Source organism: Dromiciops gliroides, chromosome 1 (assembly GCF_019393635.1).
Source record: "Dromiciops gliroides isolate mDroGli1 chromosome 1, mDroGli1.pri, whole genome shotgun sequence".
NCBI classification, from domain to species: domain Eukaryota; kingdom Metazoa; phylum Chordata; class Mammalia; order Microbiotheria; family Microbiotheriidae; genus Dromiciops; species Dromiciops gliroides.
Genome location: NC_057861.1, coordinates 758,540,209 through 758,563,087, shown reverse-complemented (window position 1 = coordinate 758,563,087; position 22,879 = coordinate 758,540,209). Strand labels below are relative to the sequence as shown.

Genomic DNA, 22,879 nt, shown 5'->3' with positions numbered 1-22,879 from the left:
GCTGAGGGAGTACATCCCAAGCAAGGCAACGTGAGCTTGTGCAAATGAATGGAGGTGGGAGACAGAATATGATATATGAGAAACCACAAGGCCACCAGTTTGGCTAGATCAGAGAGTGTGTAAAGGGGAATAACATGTAATCAGCCACAGAAAATGGTTGAGTTCTCTGAAACCAGTGCTTCAAAGATCTTTGATATCATTGTTGGGAGCTCTCTTGACCAATGAAGATTGTAACCTCTCTGTGCCACAACAGATTCTATCTATGATTTGCTGTAGCTGAAAGATTCGTCCCCTGGTGCAGCTTAGTACCTGGTATACAGTGGGAGCCTAATCCAGTCATTCAATCAACAGGTATTTATGAAGTGCCTTCGACTTGACAGTTGCTGCGATAAGCACTGGGAATAACAGAGAAAGGCAAAAGACAGTTCTGTCCTCAGGGAGCTCCCAGTCTAGTGGGAGAGACAATGGGGAAATACTTTGACACCTACAAGACAGGGACAAGTGGAAGGAAGACCATCCAAAGGTGAGCCATGGGCAGCTGGAGGGAGTAAGAGAAGCCTCCTGCAGATGGTGGGATGTGAATGGAGTCTTCAAGGAAGGCAGGGAAATAAATGCTTGTGGATTGATTGACTGGCTGATTGATTGAAATGATTGCCCACACTTAGGTCATAGAAGGAATGGGAGATGCCATCTAGTCCAACCCCCTGATTTTTTGGATGAGTAAACTGAGTCCCAGAGATGCAAAATAACTTGTCCAAGGTCTCATGGCCAGTTAATGGTTGAACTGGACTTTCAACCCACAGTTCCTGATCACCAGGTCACGTGCTTCATGATTACACATCGTTTCTATTTATTACCACATATGTTATAACATCATTACTTTCCTTGTACTTTCTAGAAAAATTCTGTCACTAAGAAGCTTGAGATATTCTGACACACGTGCTCTTAGTCCCTCTGCTCTAGTCCTCAGTCCTCAGCATCATTACCCAGTCTCTCCTCTGTTTCAGTCACAGAAGACCCGTCTCCAGTCCTCATTAATGCTAATCCTTTTTGCTCCCTTGCTCCCATGGGAAGCTCACGTCCTTCAAGACCACGCTTCACTGGTCCTGTCCCAACTGCCTACAAACATCCACAACTGTTAGGATTCAGCCTCCTTGGTAATGCTGATGTTGGCGACTGATGCCTTCCAACCATCTGAATGGGAGAGATATGAAAAGTAGCTGCCCCCTCTTGCCTCATTCAAGCCAGGACAGTGGGTCACTGGAAGGAAGGACCCCGATGGCTCCAGGATCTCTGGAGCTTCTACTATGATGGAGTAGGACCCCCTTGATTCAAAATGGTGGGCCCTAATGAGTCTAGCAGATGGGACTGAGGAACTGGCTTTCTGTTCATTCTGGGGCTGGACACCCTTGATCAAAGCTGAGCACCAACACTGTGCCTCAAAATGACCAGGCTTCGGATATCCAACCTAAGAGCCACTGAGTTTGGAAAAGGCACAAAAGTGATATGGGAGGGTGTACTAAGATGGAACCAAGGCAATGGCGCTCCAAGCCCAGCTCTAGTGCTTAACTAGCTGGGTGACCTTGGCCAAGTGAAGTCACCTCTGTGGACTCCAGGTTCCTCATATGTAAGAGGAGGTGCTTGGGCTAGACAGCTGTAAAGGCCTTTCCCAGCTCTAAACATACAGTCCTCACGCTGTCCTGTAAGGTACTGCTTGCCCTTGGAGGAGGAAACCGCCATGGCTCCCATCAACTGATGAACCAGCAAAGAGCATTTATTAGGCACCTGCTGTGTGCCAGGCACTGTGTTGGCTGCTAGGGATTCACAGATTAAAATGCACCAGTTTCTGCCCCTGAGGAGCTTAACCTGTCATGGAAGATGCTCTAAGTGAGATCAGGAACAAGTGACCTGAAGTGGCCAGTGGCTCCAGGCAGGGTCCCAGGTGCAGACCCCATCCTCTTCTCCCTCGGGCTGAGCAGACAAGCAGAAGCTTTGATCCAGTCACCTCTTCTGGAGGATGGAGCCATAAGTAAGTAGCAGGGAGCCCAGCAGCTGCACAGAGCAGGGGGCTGGGGGGCACTCTCCTGGGCCAGCACAAAGCGCCAAGTGGGAGCCACTTCCTAACCTGTCTTCTCCATCAGGAGCCGGGAAATCTGCTCATCTCATGTCCAGGAAAACCCAAAGGAGACCAAAAGAAGCAGACGGCAGCTTGCCCATGTCAGAAATAATTGCTGCCTTACTTGGCAGGATTATTTTTAAGAATTCTATTTTCATTATGGAGGAATCATTTTTGATAGATTTGCATGTTTGTATTGGGCTGAAAATTTCCCTTGGTAACCCATGGTCTCAATAACTCTCAACTTACACTAAATTTATGAGGTTGTCATTGAGCTGGGAATTTCCCTATAGTCCAGGTGCCTCATAATTACCATTAAATTTCTCTTCTTTCCTTCACCCCCTCTGTCTGTCTCTCTTTCTCTGTGTATGTCTCTCTTCCCCTCTATTTTCTTTCCTTTCTTTCCCCTCCTTCCTTCCTTCTTTTCTTTCCCCTCCTTCCTTCCTTCCTTTCTTTCCCCTCCTTCCTTCCTTCCTTTCTTTCCCCTCCTTCCTTCCTTCCCTCCTTTCCCCTCCTTCCTTCCTTCCCTCCTTTCCCCTCCTTCCTTCCTTCCTTTGCCCTCCTTCCTTCCTTCCCTCCTTTCCCCTCCTTCCTTCCTTCCTTCCTTCCTTCCTTCCTTCCTTCCTTCCTTCCTTCCTTCCTTCCTTCCTTCCTTCCTTCCTTCCTTCCTTTGCCCTCCTTCCTTCCTTCCCTCCTTTCCCCTCCTTCCTTCCTTCCTTTCCCCTCTTCCTTCCTTCCTCTTTGTGTCTCTCCCCCTTTCTTTGACTGCCCCTGTCTCTATCACTGACGTTTTCTGTCTCTCTTCTCTTTCTCTGTCTCTTTCTTTCTCTTGTTTGTCTGCCTGTTTCACTCTCTGCCTTCCACCTCTGTCTGTGTGTGTGAGACTGTCTTTCTGTCTCCCCCACCTCTTTGTCTCTGTTTCTGTCTCTTCCTCCATTCAGTCTCTCTCCCTATGTCTATTGCTCCCTGTCTCTCTTCTGTCTTTCCATCTCTCTCTCTCCTGTCTGTTTCTATGTCTGTCTCTAACTCTCCATTATTTTCTCTCTGATTTTCTGTCTCTGTCTCTCTCTCACTCTCTTTTACATGCACATTTCCTAATTTCACAAGTGCTTCAAGTAGCTAGAACATCCCAAGAGCATTGGCTCTCAAAGGTTTGGGAGTGGAGCAGGATCAGTGCCACATTCCCCATACCATGACATCTCTGCCTTCCTTTGCCCTTTCTATTCTATGCAGCCATCCCTCCATGTCTTCTCCCTTTTGCTGCTTCTTGAAAAAGTTGTCCATGCTCAACTGGCCTCAGATCCACACTACCTTCTGTCATCTTCACTCTGCTCCCAAGTGAAGCTACAGGCTGCCTCCACCTCTAGACTGTGAGCTCCTGGAGGGCAGGGACGGTCTTTTGTTCTTCTTTGCATCTCCCGCACTAAGCAGAGTGCTCAGTGGCATAGTGGATAAGACAAGGGTGACCGCCATTTATTAAGCACTTATTATATGACAGATACTCTGCTAAGCCCTGGGAATATGAAGACAAGCAAAAAGAAAGCCATGTTCTGCCCTCAATGAGCCTCTATTCTAATGAGGGAAGATGACATGGCCATGGAGGTACCAGTGTTGAAATCTAGAAAGTGAGAAGCAGAGCAAAACGGGGAGTCAAGTTTGGCCAGCTGCCTCTGCTCAAACCCCAAGAGTACACTAATGAGAAAAGGCTACTGGTGGAGAGGACATAGGGAAGGATGGATGGGAACTATGGAAATGCTTGTTGACTTACTGACCCATCACCAAACCCAAGGCCCTTGGTCCAGTCCTCAGGAACCTTGAACTTCCCACAGATTTTTGCTGTTTTCCACCTGCCTCCTTGATGCTCTCTCCTCCCTTGGCTTAAGGTACAGATGCCACTGAGTTCTCTTGCCTTTCTCTGTTTCCTTCCCCATGCCCCATGACAAGGGTGCCACTGAGGCCTTACCTTGGTCCTCATCCCTTTCCTTATGGTGCTCTCTTCCTTGGGAAATTCACGGACTTACATAGGATCAGTCACCACCACATGCAGATAACTTCCCAGTCTCTTGCTCTGGCTTCTACTTCTCTTTGGGGCTCCAGGCCCTCCCCAGTTGGACAGCCCCATGACCCCTCCCACTTGGCATATCTCAGACCAGGCTTCTCATCTGACCTCCCAGATCTGCTCCTCTCTGGATGTCTGTGTTTCTCTCGGTGACACCATCACTGCCCCCATCTCCCATGTCAGAAATCTGGGAATTGTCTCTGACTCTCTTTTCTCCCTCGCCTCTCAGAGCCAATCACTTTCCAGGTTTTGTTAATTCCTGCTCCACAGCATCTCACATCTGTCCCCTTCTCTCAGTTCTGGCCTTAATAACCCACCTCACCCATGGCTCTGGTCTCTAATAGCCTTCCAACCTCTACTTGCCTATCCCCTAATTCATCCTGCCTGTCACGGCTAGAGTTCTGGACTTGGAGCTGGGAGAAGCCAGCACTTCTTAGCTGTCTGTTCAACAGAAATCTCATGAGTCGGTGTTCTCATCTTTAAAATGGGGGTGAGCCTACCTGGGCACTTGACCATACAGGGTTGTCTTGAACAGAAGGATGCTTCCATACACAAAGGAAGCAGTACTTTATAGAGCAAAAATGGGAACTTTGTTAATTCTCAGCTGATCTCATGCTTGCCCCTGGGTAAACTTCTGACTACTCTGGGGGACATTCAAGGACCATGGGAACAAGAGACCTTCTCTCTTTCTTTTGAGCCTTGTCTCTCATTCCATACACACGGGTTCCAGGCTCCCATCCAGCTGCATGCTCTGCCTCTGACCCTGCCCTGTGCTCTCCCACCTCCACGCCTTTGCTTACCCTCCCTCTCTGACATCACCCAGTGAATTTCTACTTCTTTCAACCCTGCTTTGAACGCCACCTGTTCTGTGGGAGGGAGGGCAGGGAATCAATAATGACCTGGCCCTTGCAACCTCACCAAGCACTTTTCTTGACAGTTCTCCTGGGCAGTGGTCAGGGAATGTTGGGTGTCTCTTGACTCTCATTCTGTTACTCTACTGGATTTCTTGAAAGCAGAGCCTGGGGGCAGCTAGGGTGTACAGTGGATAGAGCGCCAGCCCTGGAGGCAGGAGGACCTGAATTAAAATCCAGACAATTACAAGCTGTGTGACCCTGGGCAAGTCACTTAACCCCATTGACTCAAAAAAAAAAAAAGAAAGAAAGCAGAGCATGTCTAAACCTCTTTCTCTCTAAACATTTCTCAAGATGTGCTACATACAACGGAAGAGCAATAATTGTTGAATGAATGCCTGAACAGTTTCATTAAGGTCCTATTATGTATTCTGAGAGATGATTAGTTTACAATCCTTAACTCAATTCCCTCTGGAACAACCTGATTTGGGGCACACCAGGTTGTCTCCAATAACCTTCAGGAAATTGCAGAATCAACTTGGAATTCACAGTAATTTTTACAAAGTGTAACATGACTCTTCTGGCAAGTGGTATTAGGAGACAACACACGAGTGCAGTGACTACATAAAGATCCCCATATTTTCATTGGTCTGATAGTAATCATGAGGGGCAGCCCTTAGATGTGGGCAGAGTAGACACCACCTACATTGTGCCACATCACAGGAAGGGCCTCATTTCTCTACCTTTTCCCCTGCTTGTTGTCCAATGCATTCCCAAAAGGCTAAGGCTTTACCTTGTCATCAATCCATCACACACTAGCAGGCAGGAAGGTTCCCAGATCAGATTCTGATAGGGAGCAAAGGGGAGAAGAGGAGGGACTGGGTGAGTAACAGAACCCACCTTGTTTCTATTCTCCATCTTTTAGTCCTGCATCAACCTTCTCCTTGTCCTCCTCTTTCTCCTCCTCATAATGAGAAGGGTGCGGTCCTGACCTCTCAAAGACCATACTACTTGTGGAATGCAAGCACGGGCAAGCTCTGATGCTAGGACAAAACAGCAGCTTTCCTGTTTGGCATGAAGAGCCCTTCACTTCTTCCCATAATGCTTCATTCTAGCCATACTTTCCATTTCTCACACCCCATATGCCATCTCCTATCTCCCATCTCCCAGCCTTTGCCCTGGCTGTCCCTCCATGTCTGGAATGCCCTCTCTTCTCACCTCCCCTTTTAAGAATCCCTTGTTTCCTTTAGGGCTCAGCTTAAACTCCATCTTCTATAGGTGGTGCCCCAGCTGCTGGCAACCTCCCCTCAGAGGTTACCTTGAATTGACTCTGCATGTGTTCTCTTAACTGATTTGTGTCCATTTCTCCTTTTTTAGAATGGAAGTTTCCTGAGGGCAGGGCTGTTTTTCTTTTTCTTTTTTTCCTTTGTACCCCCCACCCCCCACCCCCACCCTGAGTTTATCGCAGTGCCTGACACAGAGCAGATACTTAATAAATGCCTGTTGATGGATCGATTATATATTGGTGTAGTGATGGACTGCCTGTCTGTCTCTGAGAACCAGGATGGCTAAGGTGAGGGAGCAGTCTCACTAGGCTGGCTGCCAGGTGGATGAATGGGGTGGAAGAGGGTGGGACAGTTTGACCCACACTGCCGAAATCCCAAGTCTTTGAAGGGACCTTGCAGAACACCGGGCCCACGGGCAGACGCAGGGCAGCTCTGCCTAGTGACCGGCTGCCTGGAACCGAGCCTTAAGGGGCAATCATTTGTAGCTCCCAAGCACCTACCCAGCAGAGTTCTGAACTCTCCCCAGACCGCACCAAGAGGCAGCACTCTAAGGCCCCCAATTCATGCTGATCCCACCTGCCTTACTTCTGGCACCCCCAGGCTGCCCTCACAGGCTCGGGCTCATAGGTAAGGAGGGGGCAGGGGCTCCACTGCGGCAATTCCAGTGGCTGGGTCTGGGTGTGGGGGGAGAAGGGAGCTGGGCACGGGGGGGGGGAAGGAAGAGTGGTACAACAGCTGCCCTGGTGGCTGCTTCTGTGGAGGGATTGGCTGAAAGTCTGGGGCTGCCCAGGGAAGAGCTTGCAGGCACATCACCCCTGGGGGTCATGATTTAAAAAGAGAAATGGAAGCCATCAGCAGAACTGAGATCCAATGCTTCACAAGGGATTCCCTAATCAGGGAGACAGGATGAATTACTTAAAAGATTCCTGCCACGCTCTCAGAAATGCCCCCATATATACATCAAGCTGTGACCAGCGTTCGCCAAGGCGATTCGATGCCTAGGGAATCAGGGAAAGAAAATCACTCAGCTCAGAGAGGAATCAGGGCACGTTCCTCTGACCATGTGATTGACAAAGAACAGAGCCAGCAGACAACACGGGCATTATCCTCGTACAGGAGGCCAGTCCCGACCTTCTCATGAAAGCCTCCTGGCACACCAGGATTTAGCTGACATTCATCCTGGCACTATCAGGGAGCTGCTCGGCAAACCTTTCGGAGCCTGGGGGCTTTCTGCTTCGCCCCAGTCGGGGTCCGCACAGCAGGCTAAGTGGCTGGGCTTCGTGTCACTGGGATTGTCTGGGCCTCTGTAAAGTGAGAGGAGTGGTCTCAATGTGGGGCTGGCAAATGGAATAACAATCAGCCTCGGTCTTCTTGGACCCGAATGTCAGAACCAGAAGCAACAGAAGACAACGGGAGAGGCAGAGGCTTAGGCTTGGTATGGAGAAAGCTGCTACATGTGGAGTGGCCCACTTTGGGGAGTAGTGAGTCCCCTGGCCTGGATGCCTGCAGGCAGAGCTTGGGTGACCACCTGCCCACTGCAGGGGACTTTTAGTTCAGGCTCCATTGGACCAGACACCTCCGACATCCCTCCTTGTTATGAGATTCTGGAGTTCTGAGATTTGGACGCTGTTTCCCGCTCCAAGAGCCCGTCTTCCAATGTTACAAATGCGTCATGGGCCTTTTACAGAGTCTTAAGTGTGTGAGCCCCAAGGCCACATTCCCGGGCACAGTGAATAGGTCTGTTCAGCACCTCTGCTGGAGACTTTGTGGGGATCAGAGCTATCTGTGAAGGGCTCAGCACCGTGACAGGCACACAGTAGGTACCTAACAAGTGCTTGTTCCCTTCTCCCTTTACAGAAGAGCCCAAGGAATGTCCTCTGAATGCTGTGGCTGGATGGGGGGAAGGAAGCTTGACTCATGGCATTGTTCTTGTTGATTTTCATCATTGCGATTCTTTCACAATATAATTCTGTGCGGCCTGGGTATGAGGGTTGTGAAGTGTAACAGAAGGGTGATCGTTATTACTGTCATAGGAGAGCAGCTTGTCATTGCCCTGGCCCTGACAACACTTAGCTCAACACTGGCACATAGTAGGCATTTAAAAATGTAAATCACGTCACCTTCTGGTGTCTCGACAGCTCTTTAAGACTAAATTAGGGGCAGCTAGGTGGCGCAGTGGATAAAGCACCGGCCCTGGATTCAGGAGTACCTGAGTTCAAATCCGGCCTCAGACACTTGACATTTACTAGCTGTGTGACCCTGGGCAAGTCACTTAACCCCCATTGCCCCGCCAAAAAAAAAAAAAAAAGACTAAATTAGAAGGAAATGCCAACCTGGATTTGTGGAGGAAATGTCCTCATGTGGGAGTTTCCTCTATCATTGACATTGCTCGGGTCCTATGGCTATCCCATGGTCATGGGGTTACCATATAACGGGGTAGCTGATGCGCACTCATTAACTCCCCTCTCCTCCTTACAGTAGACCTGGGAGGGCCTTTAGGGAAGATCTGGTCTGATTGATTCCCTCTTTTAACAGTGCTGTGAGAGTCCAAGGAAAAGTGACTTGTCCAGGGTCACACAAATAATAAAGAATAGAGGAGGGCTAGCTTGAATGAAACCTGACTCCAAGTCTTGTGTTCTTTCCTCTGAACCAAGCTGTCTCTGACCTTTGAGAATCTCGTCTGGAAGGTGTTTGACACACATTGTCTCATTTCAGGGCCCTTTGAGGGAGGTATCATGGGCACCATGACTCCTAGTGCAGGTGAGGCAGCTGAGAGGCAGGGAGCCCATGGTCACCAGCCAGTAAGTGTTAGAGGCAGGATTTGAATTCAAGGCTCTCTAACCCAAAGTCTAGTGCCCTGACCACCTTCCTGCACTGTCCCTAAGGGACCCTATGATGAACTTGCATTCACATAAGGTTTTATAGTTTACAAAGCCCTTTAGACTTGGGCTGGCTATCTGAGAATAAAGATTCCTTTGGCGTATGAGTCATACTGGAGACCACAGAGCTGGGCTTCTTCCAAGTCTCAAGTTTGGTGACTCTGTGATATCCATGATCTCATTTGATATGATTCTAACTAGACCCAGCTCAGCCTTTGGAGATAAAACTGCCTATCAATGAGATAAACCATCATCAACAGGAAAAGGGAAGCCCAGCTAGGTAGAGGGTGGTGAATCTGGTGAATGTGAAATGATTTCTGGTGGTGGGGTTCTGGGAGCATCCAATAGGAGGACACAGCGTGGGTGGAGCTGCCCCTCCAAGGGGAGATAGCCGGGATACCCGCACACAAAATCCAGCGGGCTCCTCAGAAGAGGTATATTGGAGATTGGGGAGAGGAAGGGCAGACTGGGAACAAATAAGGCCTTTAAGATTTTAGGGCAAGTTGAAAGAAAATACGTCCTGTAGGACTACACTCTATTTCTTGATGTTGCTTCAGATTACCACTCCCTCCATAGCAGATGCATTTCCCGGCTGGTAAAGCCACTGAAATGCTATTATCGTCATTATTAATTTTTAAAGAACAAGAGGCGCGCATTAAAACTGTTCCATCTACTGGCTGGTTTTCTCCCCTCTCTCTCCCATAATCATGAGAGGCAGAAAGGGGGACCAGAAGGAAGCTGAGGCTGAGCTGTCTCCAAGGAAGGAGAAGGGGAGATCGGGGGACACTTACAGGAGCTGCTGAGTTCTTGACTGTCACGCTGGGGGTGGTTGCCCGCAGAGCCCCGCTCACTCCATGGTAGTATTTGAAGCAAATCTTGGTTTCAGCTGCAAGAGAACAAAATGGGGGCTGAGATTACAGGTCCCAGGACAGCCAGTACTGGATGCCAATTGCCAAGTATTTCAAAAACAAGGTTTGGGTCAACTTCTCCATCACAGCACTTTGTCTTTCCCTGGTGGCCAGGTGAGGGTGCTGTTAGTGAGTAGCACCTGTTCTCTCCCCACTTTGGCCCCATTCCCTGGGATCAGACAGACCAACCACAGTGAATAATCTGAATAAGAGAAGCCCAAGCACCTCTCCAGCTCCAGGGGATCAGGTCAGTCTGCAGCATCTGCTCAGAGCTTAAGAGGACCACCCTCCGCATCCCAGATATTTCACAATTCCTTTTCAGTCTCATTCCTTCTCAACTCTCTACTGAATTTGACATTGTTGACTAGTTAGTCAATAAACATTTATTAAGAACCTATTATGTGCCAGGAACTGTGCTAAGCACTGGGGATACAAATAAAGACAAAAGACAATCCCTGCCCTAAAAGAGCTCACATTCTAATGAGCTTGGGGGGACAGCTATGTTCAAACAGGCTGGCAACAGGATAAATCAGAAACAACCAACAGAGGGAAGGTGCCAGAATGAAGAGGGATCAGGAGAGGTGGGAGCCTGGAATCCAGGAAATCCAGGAGGAGAGAGGGGAGGAGAGGGAGCATTCTAGGCATCTGGTTTGTCTTCTACCTGTCTGGCTTCTCCTTAATCTCCTTTGCTGGTTCATCATCCACATCTTACCCCTGAACTGTCAGTGTTCCCCAAGGTTCTGCCTTAGACCTTCTCATTTCCCCTTCCTCTCTTGGCAATCCCTTTAGCTTCCATGGATTAAGCCATCATTTCGATACAGATAACCCCCCCTCCCCAGATCATACATCCAGCCCCAGTCTCTCTCCTGAGCTTCAGTTCCCCATCTCAGATGGGCTTTTGGACCTTTCAAATGGGACACCTCAAAGACATCTTAAATCCAACATCTCTAACACTGAACTTATCATCTTTTCCCCTAAACCTCTTCAGTCTTTCCCATGTCTGTCAAAGGTACTCCCATCCTTGCAGCTCCTTAGGTAGTATTATCTTCTGCTCCTGATTGGCTGTTGCTGTTTCTGCCTTCACTGTTCTCCTATCCAAAGCCTCATCCTCGCTTACACAGCTCCCACCCTTGTAGGATGCTCATCACCTCTCACCTAGATTATTGCAACAGCCTCCTAATTGATTTGCCAGCCTCTAGCCTTCCACTGATGGGAAAGTAATGTTCCTTAAGTGCAGACCTGACCACGTGGCTCTTCTCACCCAACACCAGTGGCCTCTAAGATAAATGGCATTGGGCTTTGAAACCCTGCTCAACTTCTCTTTCCCAGCACCACCATCTTAGCCTTCCCTCAGTCCTTCTCTTCCTTCAGATGCAGCTCAAGCACGAAGCCCATCAGGCCCCCTCCTTCCCACAGTTCCCCTTGTATTTATTCATTTTATCCTTAGGTTGCATATATCTGTATATGTGCACACCTCCCTGTTAGAATATAAGCACACCGTGTGTAGGGATTGTGTCATTCTTTGTACTTATATCCCCAGTACTCAGCAGTGTTTGACACCTACTGGGTGCTTAATAATAATTAATACAGCTTCTTAAGGTTTGCAACGCTCTATAAAGCATTCATCTCACTTGATCTGCACAACAACCCTGGGAGGTAGGTGCTATTATTATCTCCATTTTATAGATGAGAAGACTGAGGCAGACTGGGGTTAGGTGACTTGTCCAGCATCACTCTGCAACAAATCACCTCCAGTCCAATATTCCAGCCCCTGCACCGCCCTTCTATTACCCAGCTACTTAGTAAAGACTTGTCACCTGATTGATTGATTCTGTGAATATTTTCAAGGGATGACCACATGCTTCACCATGCATGATGTTTCATTGATACTCTGTGTTCAGTTGAGACAGGGTTCCTGCCCTGGGAATGCTCACAGTGTCTCAGGGGCATAGCAGAAGAGTCAGACAGAGGCAAAGCTCAGGGGGCTGGGAGGACTGAGGGGGGTGAAGCCAGGAAAGAGGCTGTGGGAGGAGACTGTACCTGCCTGAGCGCCTGGCCCAATAATGCTTAGTAAATATCACTTGGCCATGACTGATGGAAATGCCCTTGTCCATAGCCCTGGGATTGGGGAGCCCTGGCACAAAAGAGATTTCAAAACCTCAGAACTTTAGAGCTGGGGAGGGACTCAGAGTTTATCTTCATCCCACAAATGTCTTAAGGCTCCCAGAGTCCTGTTGCCCTCAAACACCAACATGAGGGATTTCTGAATGTCAGAGTCATCTGGAGACACAGCAGCAGAGTCCCTGGCTCTAGAGTGGTCTATCTTGAGGGTTACTTCCCCCAGAGAGACCCCAGTGGTATCATCTCTACCTGATCTAGGAAGGATGGAAACTCAGATTGGGGTCACATTCTTCTGGGCTCTCACTGGGCATGCCCATGCTAAAGGCTCAACATCAGAGGTATTTCTGAAGCTGCAGTAGCCGAGAGGTGCCTGGAGTCTGGGATAACAAGGGAGTTTCAGGTCCCTTTTTTTTTTCCCCAGTGACTTTGTCATTCTGAGCTTTCCTTCCCACTTACCGAGGCCAATTCAACTCCATTTTCTCTCATTCCACACTCCACCAGTCCCATTTCTAGTGTAGTAACCTGGCAACACGAGGGTTTAAATGGTCATTTAGCATTTCAGAGCTATTATTCTTTTCTATCGACTTCTTTCCTTTTCCTCTCCTTGTCTATGTGCCTGGGGAATGGGGGGGAGAGGAGGAGCTGGCCAGTAGGACAGCTCCCTCCCCCTGGTCTTCCTCTAGCCATGCCCATGACTGACAGGAAGACAGGGCTTTACAGGTTCCAGATACGCATCTCATTTGAGCTTCAAAACAGTCTGGGAGCACAGACCCAGGAGGTATTGTTAGCTCATCTGATGGATAAGAAAGTTGAGGCTCAATGTCCTTAAATAATTTGTCTGGCCACCCAGCTAGTAAGTGTAGAAGGCCTTCCTGACTAAAGTTGTGTTAAAAGGCATTCTAGGGGGCAGCTAGGTGGCGCAGTGGATAGAGCACCAGTCCTGGATTCAGGAAGACCTGAGTTCAAATCCGGCCTCAGACACAACACTTACTAGCTGTGTGACCCTGGGCAAGTCACAACCCAATTGCCTCACCCTCCCCCCCAAAAAAGGCATTCTGGCTACTTTGCAATGCTGGTTTTTCCTCCCTCCTCTCCTCCTTCCTTCTTCCTTCCTTCTCCCTTCCTTCCTTCTCTCTCCCTTCCTTCCTTCCTTCCTCCCTTCCTCCCTTCCTCCCTTCCTTCCCTCCCTCCTTTCCTTCCTTCCAAAGGTGAGTGACTGAGGTCTCTCTCTAAGTACAATTCAGTGGGAGACCATCAATGGCAGGGGTATGAACATGATGTTTTTGGTGACAAATATTATTCTAGTCTTGTGAGGAGGAAGTGTTTCGCTCCTTGTATTTGTACCTCCTGCCCAGTGCCTAGCACATAGTAGGTTCTTCATCAATGCTTGTTGCTTGGCTGCTTGACAGACATCCCAAAGGGCCCCCTCTGACATGTTATTCAAAGGAAGCTCTTGTAAGAAAGCAGCATTGGCTGTCATCGTCTATACCCATCAGTGGCAATGGAGGAGAGATGAGAGACAGGTGTCCAGCATTAGAAGGAAGTCCTAGGGGACACCAGTCCAGTGTCCTTCCATCTCCTCAACCAGGCAAGATGGGGATGGAATGCTGGAAAGTCTGCCCACATCTCATGTACATTATCACATGGGAGGGTTTCAGTGATGGATATGGTGCTGCATAGACTCAGGGCTTCAGGAAGATCTGGGTTCAAATCTTACCTCCAATGTTTAGCTGCTGCATGACCCCAGCAAAGAATACAAATTGCAGGCAGTTTGCAGTTGCTGCCAGTTATGAGAGAGTTTCCCCACATGGACAAACTGGACAGTCCTTCACACATCATCAGTGTTTCTTTGGTTGAACTGAAATCACCCTCCTGCTGTGAAAATCTATTTTCTTTAATTATGTCCTCACGATTATATCGTTTCCTATTTAAATCCAATTCCAAGGTTGTCAGGACACTTAGTAAGTTGTTTCTATCCCCAGTGTCCTTCCCTGATGCCACACATGGCATGCCAGGTTCTCAGCAATGGCTGTCTGTGGGGACGCTGTTTACTCGGTTGATGGAGAGAGCATGACTGTGCTGTAGAAATCCATTTGTGTGCCCCGGTTGTGGCTTCTCCTCCTAGGGGTATGTCTCATCCGAGACGCTCTTCCAGAGGCCCAAGTTGGTCCGTCCTTGAGTTGAGTTGTGTACATCTGTGACCTCCAGCAGGTCCCTTCCCCTCAAGGGTGGAGCCTTAGGGTCCTCATCTCTAAAATGAAGATTCAGAGCAGACAGCCTTTGAGGCCCTTTCCAGCCCTGAATTGATGGGTCTGGGGTCATCTGAGATGGTAAGCATCAAGTGTATGGCATTTCCATCACTTCAAAAGGATTTTACACAAAGTCCAGAGGAATGTTTTTATTCTTCCCAGTGGTTCAATGGATAAAACTTTGGAATTGGAGTTAGAAAGACCGGAGTTCCAATCCAGCCTCAGACACTTACTAGCTGTGTGACCCTGGGAAAGTCACTTAACATCTGTTTGCTACCGTTTCCTCAAACGTGGAGAAAAATAGCACCTCCCCAGCAAGGCTGTTGTGAGGATCAAATGAAATGATATTTGTAGAGCACTTAGCATAATGTTCAGTATACAGTAGGCACTATATAAATGCTCATTCCATTCCTTTCCCTTCCCATCAGGTGCTTGTTCTCTGCTCCTTCACATGGAGCAGAGCCAATAATCAGATTGATTTCAGGCACAGATATTGAAGGAAGCCAGGGAGAGTCTCCTGAAGATGCATAATCCTGGCGCCCCTGCTCATCAGTACCAGTAGATATATGCTATTTGGTATACCACAGTCCCCTCCTCTGTCCAAAGGCATGACCAAATCCATGCTGATGTATAAGGAATAATTCATCTTGACATTCAGTTCATGCCTAAAGGAGCCCTAGAGGCAACACCATTCTCCCCACATTCGGGGTCACATAGCTACTAAGTGTTTGAGGCTGGATTGGAACTCAGGTCTTCCTGATTCCAGGCTCTACAAAGAGTCCAGAAGAAAAACTACAGCTGTGCCTAAGGGAGACACCTGGAGGACTCTAACACACGCACCTGTAGGGCCTGGGAGTTAGCCCTTTGCCCCAGGTGCCCCTTAAACTTGAGCCCAACTTCCCAGGTCTCCAGATGTGTCAATGGGAGGGCATGCCCCCGACTTTGGGGGGGGGATGTTTTGTACTGACTCTTTTTACTTTAGTAAAGACAGACCCTTAACGCTAATTGGGTTTGGTCGACTAGATGATATCAGCTGATAATTGTGGTGGGAAGCCCACCAGTTGCGGCTTGTGACCTATAGCACTAAAAGATGTCCCTCCCCAACCTCTCAGCGTTAATCCTAGATCCACAAGGGGATGTAGTATCCACACATCGAGGGTCCCTGCTTGTCCATGTGAGTGGGAGTTGGGGTAGTTGCCTCATTACAAGTAGATATATTCTGTTCACTACACCACAGTCCTCTCTCTCTATCCAAAGGCATGAAGGGCGAAAAATAACTCCTAAGATAGCGTGACCTCTTGGTCCATCCTGATGAACAGGAAATAATTCAAGCTGACGCTCAGTTCATCCCTAAAGGCACCTCCCAGGCATCGCCATTTCTCCCACACTCAGGACACCTGATATAGATGATGTTCAATAAATATTTTATTTAATAAATTAATAAAAATGAGTTGGTATGGTGAGATTCTGACTCTTCATGGAGATTTCCATGGAAACTGATAAGTCAACAGCTGAAATTCACTAATGAGCAGAAAAATAAAATGTGTCCCATGCTTTTTAGGTCATGCTCAGGTAACCTCATCAGAAAGGCGAGGGAGTGACAAGTGGGGACAGCCTATGCTGCCCATAGATCCTGACTCACTGGCTCTGAGAAGGCATCGGGCCTTTGCCCCATCGCTTTCACTGACCAGAAGTGATCTGCTGGGGTTTGATCCGTAATTAGGATTTAGTCAATGGAGAGAGAAAAGGACAAATGTTTCTTATAAAGAAACACTGCTGTAGCCTCTTTCCCAGGTCTTTCCCATTGTTTCCGACTGTACCTTCCAGCCTCCCTTTGGCTCTTTTGTTCGACCAGCAGAGGCCTGGTTATCGGCACCTGTCCCTCCGCATCCTCCACTGGGTTTGGGATTCTTCCACCATCAGCCAGATCCCTTTCCAAGCCTGGGTGGCCATCACTCTCTAAGGAAGAGGCTAATGTCCACCTGAGTCCCCACGATAGTGCCCATTTCCTGACTGTAAGCCTTGGCTTGAGACCCTCTAGTGATCTCTTCTGGCTAGGGTGTTTCTCCTGAAGGTCAGCTGCTTCTTGGCACTTTTCCCCATCACTTCTAGCTTTGCTTCTTGGGGCCAAGCTGAGTGAAGCTTAGCCCTGTCCCCTGGGACTATCTGTCTACAACTCTCAAGGCTCCTCAGTCGTTCCTTCTTTAGTCTGAATAGCCCCAGGTTCCCCAGCTGATTGGCAAGATCCCTGGTCTTCTTTCCCCCTTGGGGGTGGGGTTAGGGTGTTTGACAAATCTCATCACATGTGGAGCTTAATAGGGCCAATGGATATTAGGGCAGTGGGTGGTGCCACAGTGGATAGACTTGACTTGCCCCACCTGAAGTCAGGAAGACCTGAGTTCAAATCTGTTCTTAAACTATTACCAGCTGTGTGACCCTGGGCAAGTCACTTTATCTCCATCTGCCTCAGTTTCCAAAAGAATAAAATGAGGATACAGCAGCTAGGCGGCACAGTGGATAGAGCACCGGCCCTGGAGTCAGGAGTATCTGAGCTCAAATCCGGCCTCAGACACAATACTTACAAACTGTGTGACCCTGGACAAGTCACTTAACCCCAATTGCCTCACTAAAACAAACAAACAAACAAAAGAATAAAATGAGGATAATAATCGCACCAGCCTCCTAGAGATGCTGTGAGGATAAAATGAGATTATGTTGTATAGTGCTTACTACAGTGTAAGTCGTAGCAGCTGATTCCCTTCCCCCTTTCCCCCCTTCCCAATGAAGTAATTCTCTTTGCCAACGTGATGTCAAACTCCCTTGAGAGAAGACTCTAGCAGGGGGCAGGAGTATTTTCTCTTTGGTCAATCTGAGTCTGAGCCTTATTTTCATTTCATTACACGTGACAATGAAAACTGAGGCACATTTCAGACAGCAGCAATTGTGGGGAAATCAGAAACGTTGTGACCTGATATCGTGAGGCCAATGGAGAGTCCCTCTGTGCACCCCTAAGGCTTAAGGCGGACTCAGCCGTGACAATGAGCCAAGACTGAGGAGTCCTTGTCACTGTTCCCTTGAAAATAAAAATGACAGGATCGTGAGAACAGATGGGCAGAGGGAGAGATTATCTCTGAGCAGCAGAAACAATTCTAGAGAGAATGAGGCTGGAGAAGAAAGTATTTTAGGTGTCCCTTAGAACTACCTAAAAACTCCATTATATGGAAGCATTTATAACTCAGCCAGCAAGCAAGGGATAAGAAATGAAAGATGCCAAAATAGAGTGTGTGTGCGTGCTCATGTGTTTGTGTGTGCACATGTGTGTTTGACCTGAGGTTTAATGTACTTTCTCTGTACTCAGGGGTTGACTCCAAGGCCAGTTCTGTCTAATAATAATAATAATAATAATAATAACAGAAATAATTATAACAACAATAGAAATAATTATAACAATCATAATATTTAGAAATAACTTTTAAGATTTGCTTTAGAAGCTTGTGAGGCAGGTGCTATTATTATCCTCATTTTTCAAATAAGGAAACCAAGGCAAGCAGAGGTCAAGCGACTTGTCCAGGGTCACACAGCTAATGAGTATATGAAAAAGGATTGGAATTTGGTGGGTTTTTTTACTCCAGATAAAGCTCTTCACACTCCCACTCCCATCAATATAAGTGATTTTTCTGGATGACAACATGGAAACATATATAAGCCCCCTAAGAGGTGGGCTCCCATTTGGTCCTCTACCCCTGCCACCTCATCCTTGGGCTGTTCCCAGTCTGCTAACCTCCAGTGGCGTGACACCTTAGGTGCCTAGAGCTGCCAAAGGGAATCCCAAGACAGTACTGACTCGGAGTATTCTCCATGCTTGTTCCCTAACACTTGAGGATACTTATTAGCCCATGGGTTGGGGCTCCATTCCTTCTCCCCAATGCCCACAGCTGCTACTTTGGCAGGTCCACTGAGGGTCCTCTGCCTTGTGAACAATGGGATTCTCGTCAAGGCCAGAAATGAAGTCCCCCACCGTCCCTCTCTTCCAGCCTTTTGCACAGTGCTGGGCACAGAGTGATAAATGATGGTTGCCCTGGCTTGCTGATTTACAGTTCTCTATCAGGCATGGTATATGCTCTTAAACTTCCCATTCATTTCCCCTTTCTGTCCAGACCATGTGTCTTTTACTTCCAGCACACTATGGCTTCTGTTTCTCTGATTTTTGGATGCTCACACAAAAGGGAATCTAAACATACAGTGTGACTTCTAGTCCCCCTTTCACCACCTATTTCTCTCTCTGTCTGTTTCTCTGTGTGTCTCTCTGTCTCTGTCTCTCTCTCTCTGTGTCTCTCTGTCTCTGTCTCTCTGTCTCTGTCTCTGTGTGTCTTTCTGTCTCTGTTTCTCTGTCTCTCTCTCTGTTTCTCTGTCTCTGTCTGTGTGTGTGTGTGTGTCATCTCCCTTTCCTCCCTCCTCCCCCGAGGCAAACAAACACCGAAGCTCTGGTTAGGTGCACACCCATCCCAGCACGAGGCTGTTATTCCTGAGGTCTAGACTCGAAGCCCCTGTCTCTGACACTTTGTTGGAATGATGACAATGAAGCTCCAGGAAAGGAGGCTGAGAAGGAGGAGCCCTATGGGTCAGAGGTGAACCGGGAGGAGATGGTGACCAGCAGTGTCCAAGGCTGCAGAGAAGGGTGAGGGTGGAGAAGAAGCCATTAGCCAGAGCAATTAGGAGATCACTGGTGACTTTGGAGAGGACAGTGGCACGATTGCCTTGCTTCAGTGAGAGCCCAGTTGAGCCAGATCAGTGTGCTTCCTACGGCCAGTCTTTCCTGAGGGCCCTCTCCTCAAATGATCTTGTATTTGCTTATCTGCTTATTGTTTCTTATATCTATGAATGGAATGGAAACTCCTGGCTCAGTGTCTGGCACACAGTGGGTACCTAATAAATGCTTGTTGAGCAGGGGCAGCTGGTTGGCACTGGGCCCGGAGTCAAGAAGACCCGAGTTCTAATCTGGTCTCAGATACTTACTAGCTGTGTGACCCTGGGCAAATCACTTCACCCTGTTTGCCTCGTTTTCCTCATCTGTCAAGTGAGCTGGAGAAGGACATGGCAAATCATCCCAGTATCTCTGCTAAGAAAACCCCAAAAGGGGTCACAGAGAGTCGGATGTGACCGGGAAAATGACAAAACAACACATTGAGTTAGAAATGTCCATGTGTTGGTTAGACCTTATGTCAGTTAATCAATAAACATTTATCATGGCCCTACTGTGTGTCAGGCACTGAGTTAAGTACTGGGGACACAAAAGAGGCAAAAGACAGTCCCTGCCCTCACAACCTCATGTGGGAGACAACAGATATGCACAAAATGAAACGTCCCTGGTTTGGGGGATTGTGTGTCTGTGTGTGGCTGAGATTTAGCCGGCATCATACAGGATTACCTGAATGCCAACGATCCCAGGGAGTGGGGACTGGAATCTGGAACGAGCTGAAGCTTCTCCTAGTAGATTTTATGACACGTGAGGAGCAGAGGAGGTTGCCCAACCATTTCATCCAGAGATAGAGAAGGAATGATTTCCACACGTCAAATGTCCAAGCGTCGCTTCCTTCTTCGATCATTCTGGGGCCAAAAGAAGCCGCCTCCCTTCCTTGGGGAGGGTCCATTATGCTGGGGCTTTCTTTCCAGAGTTAGCAGAGGATGGCTCAGGGGAATGTCTGAAATTCTGGTTCCACTCCCTGATTGATCTACTTTAGCAGACAACCTCAGACCCTGCACTTTGTGCATCGTCCTCCTCCTTCCTCTTCCTGTTCAAACCTTGCCCATCTGTGAGCTTATAAGAGAAGGTAGCAGGGTCTACCAACTGACCAATTGATAAGCATTTGTGAAGAGCCTACTATGTGCCAGGCACTGTGCTAAGCACTGGGGGCACAAACACATCAGTGAAACATTCCCTGCCCTCAAGGAGTCAGGTGAGACCAGCATGGGAATCTTGTCTCTAACACTTGAAAATCTCTTAGTGCCTCGGAATCTGTTTCCTCATCCATCAGAGGGTCAAAGGCATCTAGATTTAGGTCCTTATTTGACAAATGGAGAAACTGAGGCTCAGGGAGGTTCATCCCAAGGTCACAAAGGTAGCAATCAGAAGAGGTGAGATTTGAACCCAGGTCCTCTGACTCGAGAAGCAGTCCTCTTTGTACCCAACTCCTCTCCCTTGTAGAGCCACCCTCCCAGGGTGCTTGTGAGGCTCCAGTGGGCCTGCGTACATCAAGCAGGGCATCTATTCTAAATCAGAATACAAATGGCAGCCATTGCTGCTTGGCATTTCGTCACCCCCTTCATTCACAAATGCATGACTGTTATTAATATAGGGGGTCTTTCCAGTGAGGGAAGCACAGAGAGAGAGAGAGAGGCCAGGGCTCAAATGCATGGGGATAAGGAGCAAGGAGCAGACAAGACTACACAGACAGCGCTGCCTCTGGGGATGGGGGGATCAGGACCTGGTCTCCATGGCATGAGGAATGACAAGTCAGTAGGGCTGGGGTCCTTGCCCCCAAAGAGAGTGAAGGGCTGTGAGTCCATATCCTATGAGGATCTGGTAAAGAAAATGGGCCTGTTCAGCCATGGGGTGGGGGCTGGGGGTGGCACAAAGTGCTGTCTTCAAGTATCAGAAGTACTAGTGTGTGGAGGAGACCAGGCTTGTTCTGATTGGCCCCAGGAACAAGACCAGGAGCCGGGAGGGATGAGGAGCAGTAGAGACAGATTTAGGCTGGATGTCAGGGACACTTGCTAATGAGAATTTCCTAAGGAGTGAGGAAGGGGAGTCCAGGCAGGCTGTCTCTCCTGCTCGAGGCTGGGGGCACCCACTGGAAGCAGCACCTGCTGGTTTTAGAACAAGTTCTTCCTTCCTTTGTCAGAGTGAGCTGGGATCAGCGCATAAGTCAATGAGTCAGTGGGCATTTAGCACAGGCGTGCTGGGCAAGGTGCAGAGACACAAGAGCCAAAGGGTACCTGTCCTTGGGGAGCTTACAGCCATCCTGAGTGCGGTTTCTGCTTTGACACATCTCCTCTCAGCTATTGCCATCATCCTACTGGGTGTGTACACACCCAAGCACATGAAGCCTGGGAGGACCAATTTCAACAACCAACAGCTGGAGGCTTTGCTGGTGGTGGAGGACCACCTGAGGCTTTGTGTTCCCCTGGGGAAGAGTCTGGGAAGAGATTATCACAGGAGGCCCTGGGCAGAAACTTGGTAGGGATTTGTTTTCTCCTGCTACATTGGAAGATTGGACATTCATGGTGGCTGTCAAAGGACAGCAGCTCCATGGGCAGCTAAAAGGTGGGAGTTTTAGCAAAAGACATCGCTAAAAGGTGAGGAGGGCGGGAGAGGGAGGAGGAACAGGGAGGAGGGAGAGGGAGGAGACAGACAGACAGGGGTAGGGGGTGGGGGGGAGCTGGCAAGGAGTCCTCCAGAGAGAGGAAGCAGAAAAGGAGGCATGGGGGAAACAATGAATGCACAAGGAGTCTCATAGTGAGACAAACTCTTTTGGAACTTTGGGTAAGTCACTTCACATCTTTCTCGGCCTCAGTTTCTTCATCTGTAAAATTATGGGGATGACAGATTTTTTTGGGTGGGTTAAGTGGTTTTGCTGAATTTGTTTCTCTTCCTTTTTTGGGAGGTAATTTCTTTGTTCTGAGGAATGGCTCTCTGGATGGGGGAAGGGGTACAAAGGGAACTTCAGATGATGGAAAAGCAAAAGTATTAGTAAACATCTATTTTTTTTGTGGGGCAATGTGGGTTAAGTGACTTGCCCAGGGTCACACAGCTAGTAATTGTCAAGTGTCTGAGGCTGGATTTGAACTCAGGTCCTCCTGAATCCAGGGCCAGTGCTGTATCCACCGTGCCACCTAGCTGCCCCCAACATCTATTTTTAAAAGAAAAGTAGCATCATGGCTCTTAAAATCTTGCTCTTTGAGGAGAAAATCACCCTCAGGGTTGCCAGGAGGATGGTAGAAAGAAATTCTGTTAAATGCGCATACACGAGGGATGAGGGAGGGGCTCTGTCCACTGCCTCTTTTAAGTCCTAGGACAAGGTCATCTTCCTGGCTCTTTTCAGGTGTGTTGGAGAGGTCTGGGCTGCCCTGGATGTCCTTCAGGGTCCTTACTAGCTCTGAGATTCTGTGATAACCTTGGACAAATTGCTACCTTCTGCTCATCCACCATCTTTGAAGAACTCTCTTTGTCCCATTTTTGAAAGGAAAACAAAAGCTGTACTTCCTTTCAGGAACATGTTACTTGCCTTATATATTTTAACAATCCTTTTAAAAAGCATAGACCTGGGGGCAGCTAGGTGGCTCAGTGGATAAAGCACTGGCCCTGGATTCAGAAGGACCTGAGTTCAAATCTGGCTTCAGACACTTAACA

General features: G+C 48.4%; 1 protein-coding gene across 6 annotated transcripts in view; it reads right to left on the bottom strand.

Moving 5' to 3' along the window:
- The window catches only part of HECW1 (HECT, C2 and WW domain containing E3 ubiquitin protein ligase 1), a 283,331-nt gene that overhangs the window by 92,202 nt on the left and 168,250 nt on the right, over nucleotides 1-22,879 (bottom strand). For all 6 annotated transcript variants that reach the window (XM_043963546.1, XM_043963531.1, XM_043963566.1 and 3 more), the window contains one exon: nucleotides 9,983-10,077. In XM_043963546.1, the coding sequence (XP_043819481.1) occupies nucleotides 9,983-10,077 (95 nt within the window). The remainder of the gene's footprint in view (nucleotides 1-9,982; nucleotides 10,078-22,879) is intronic.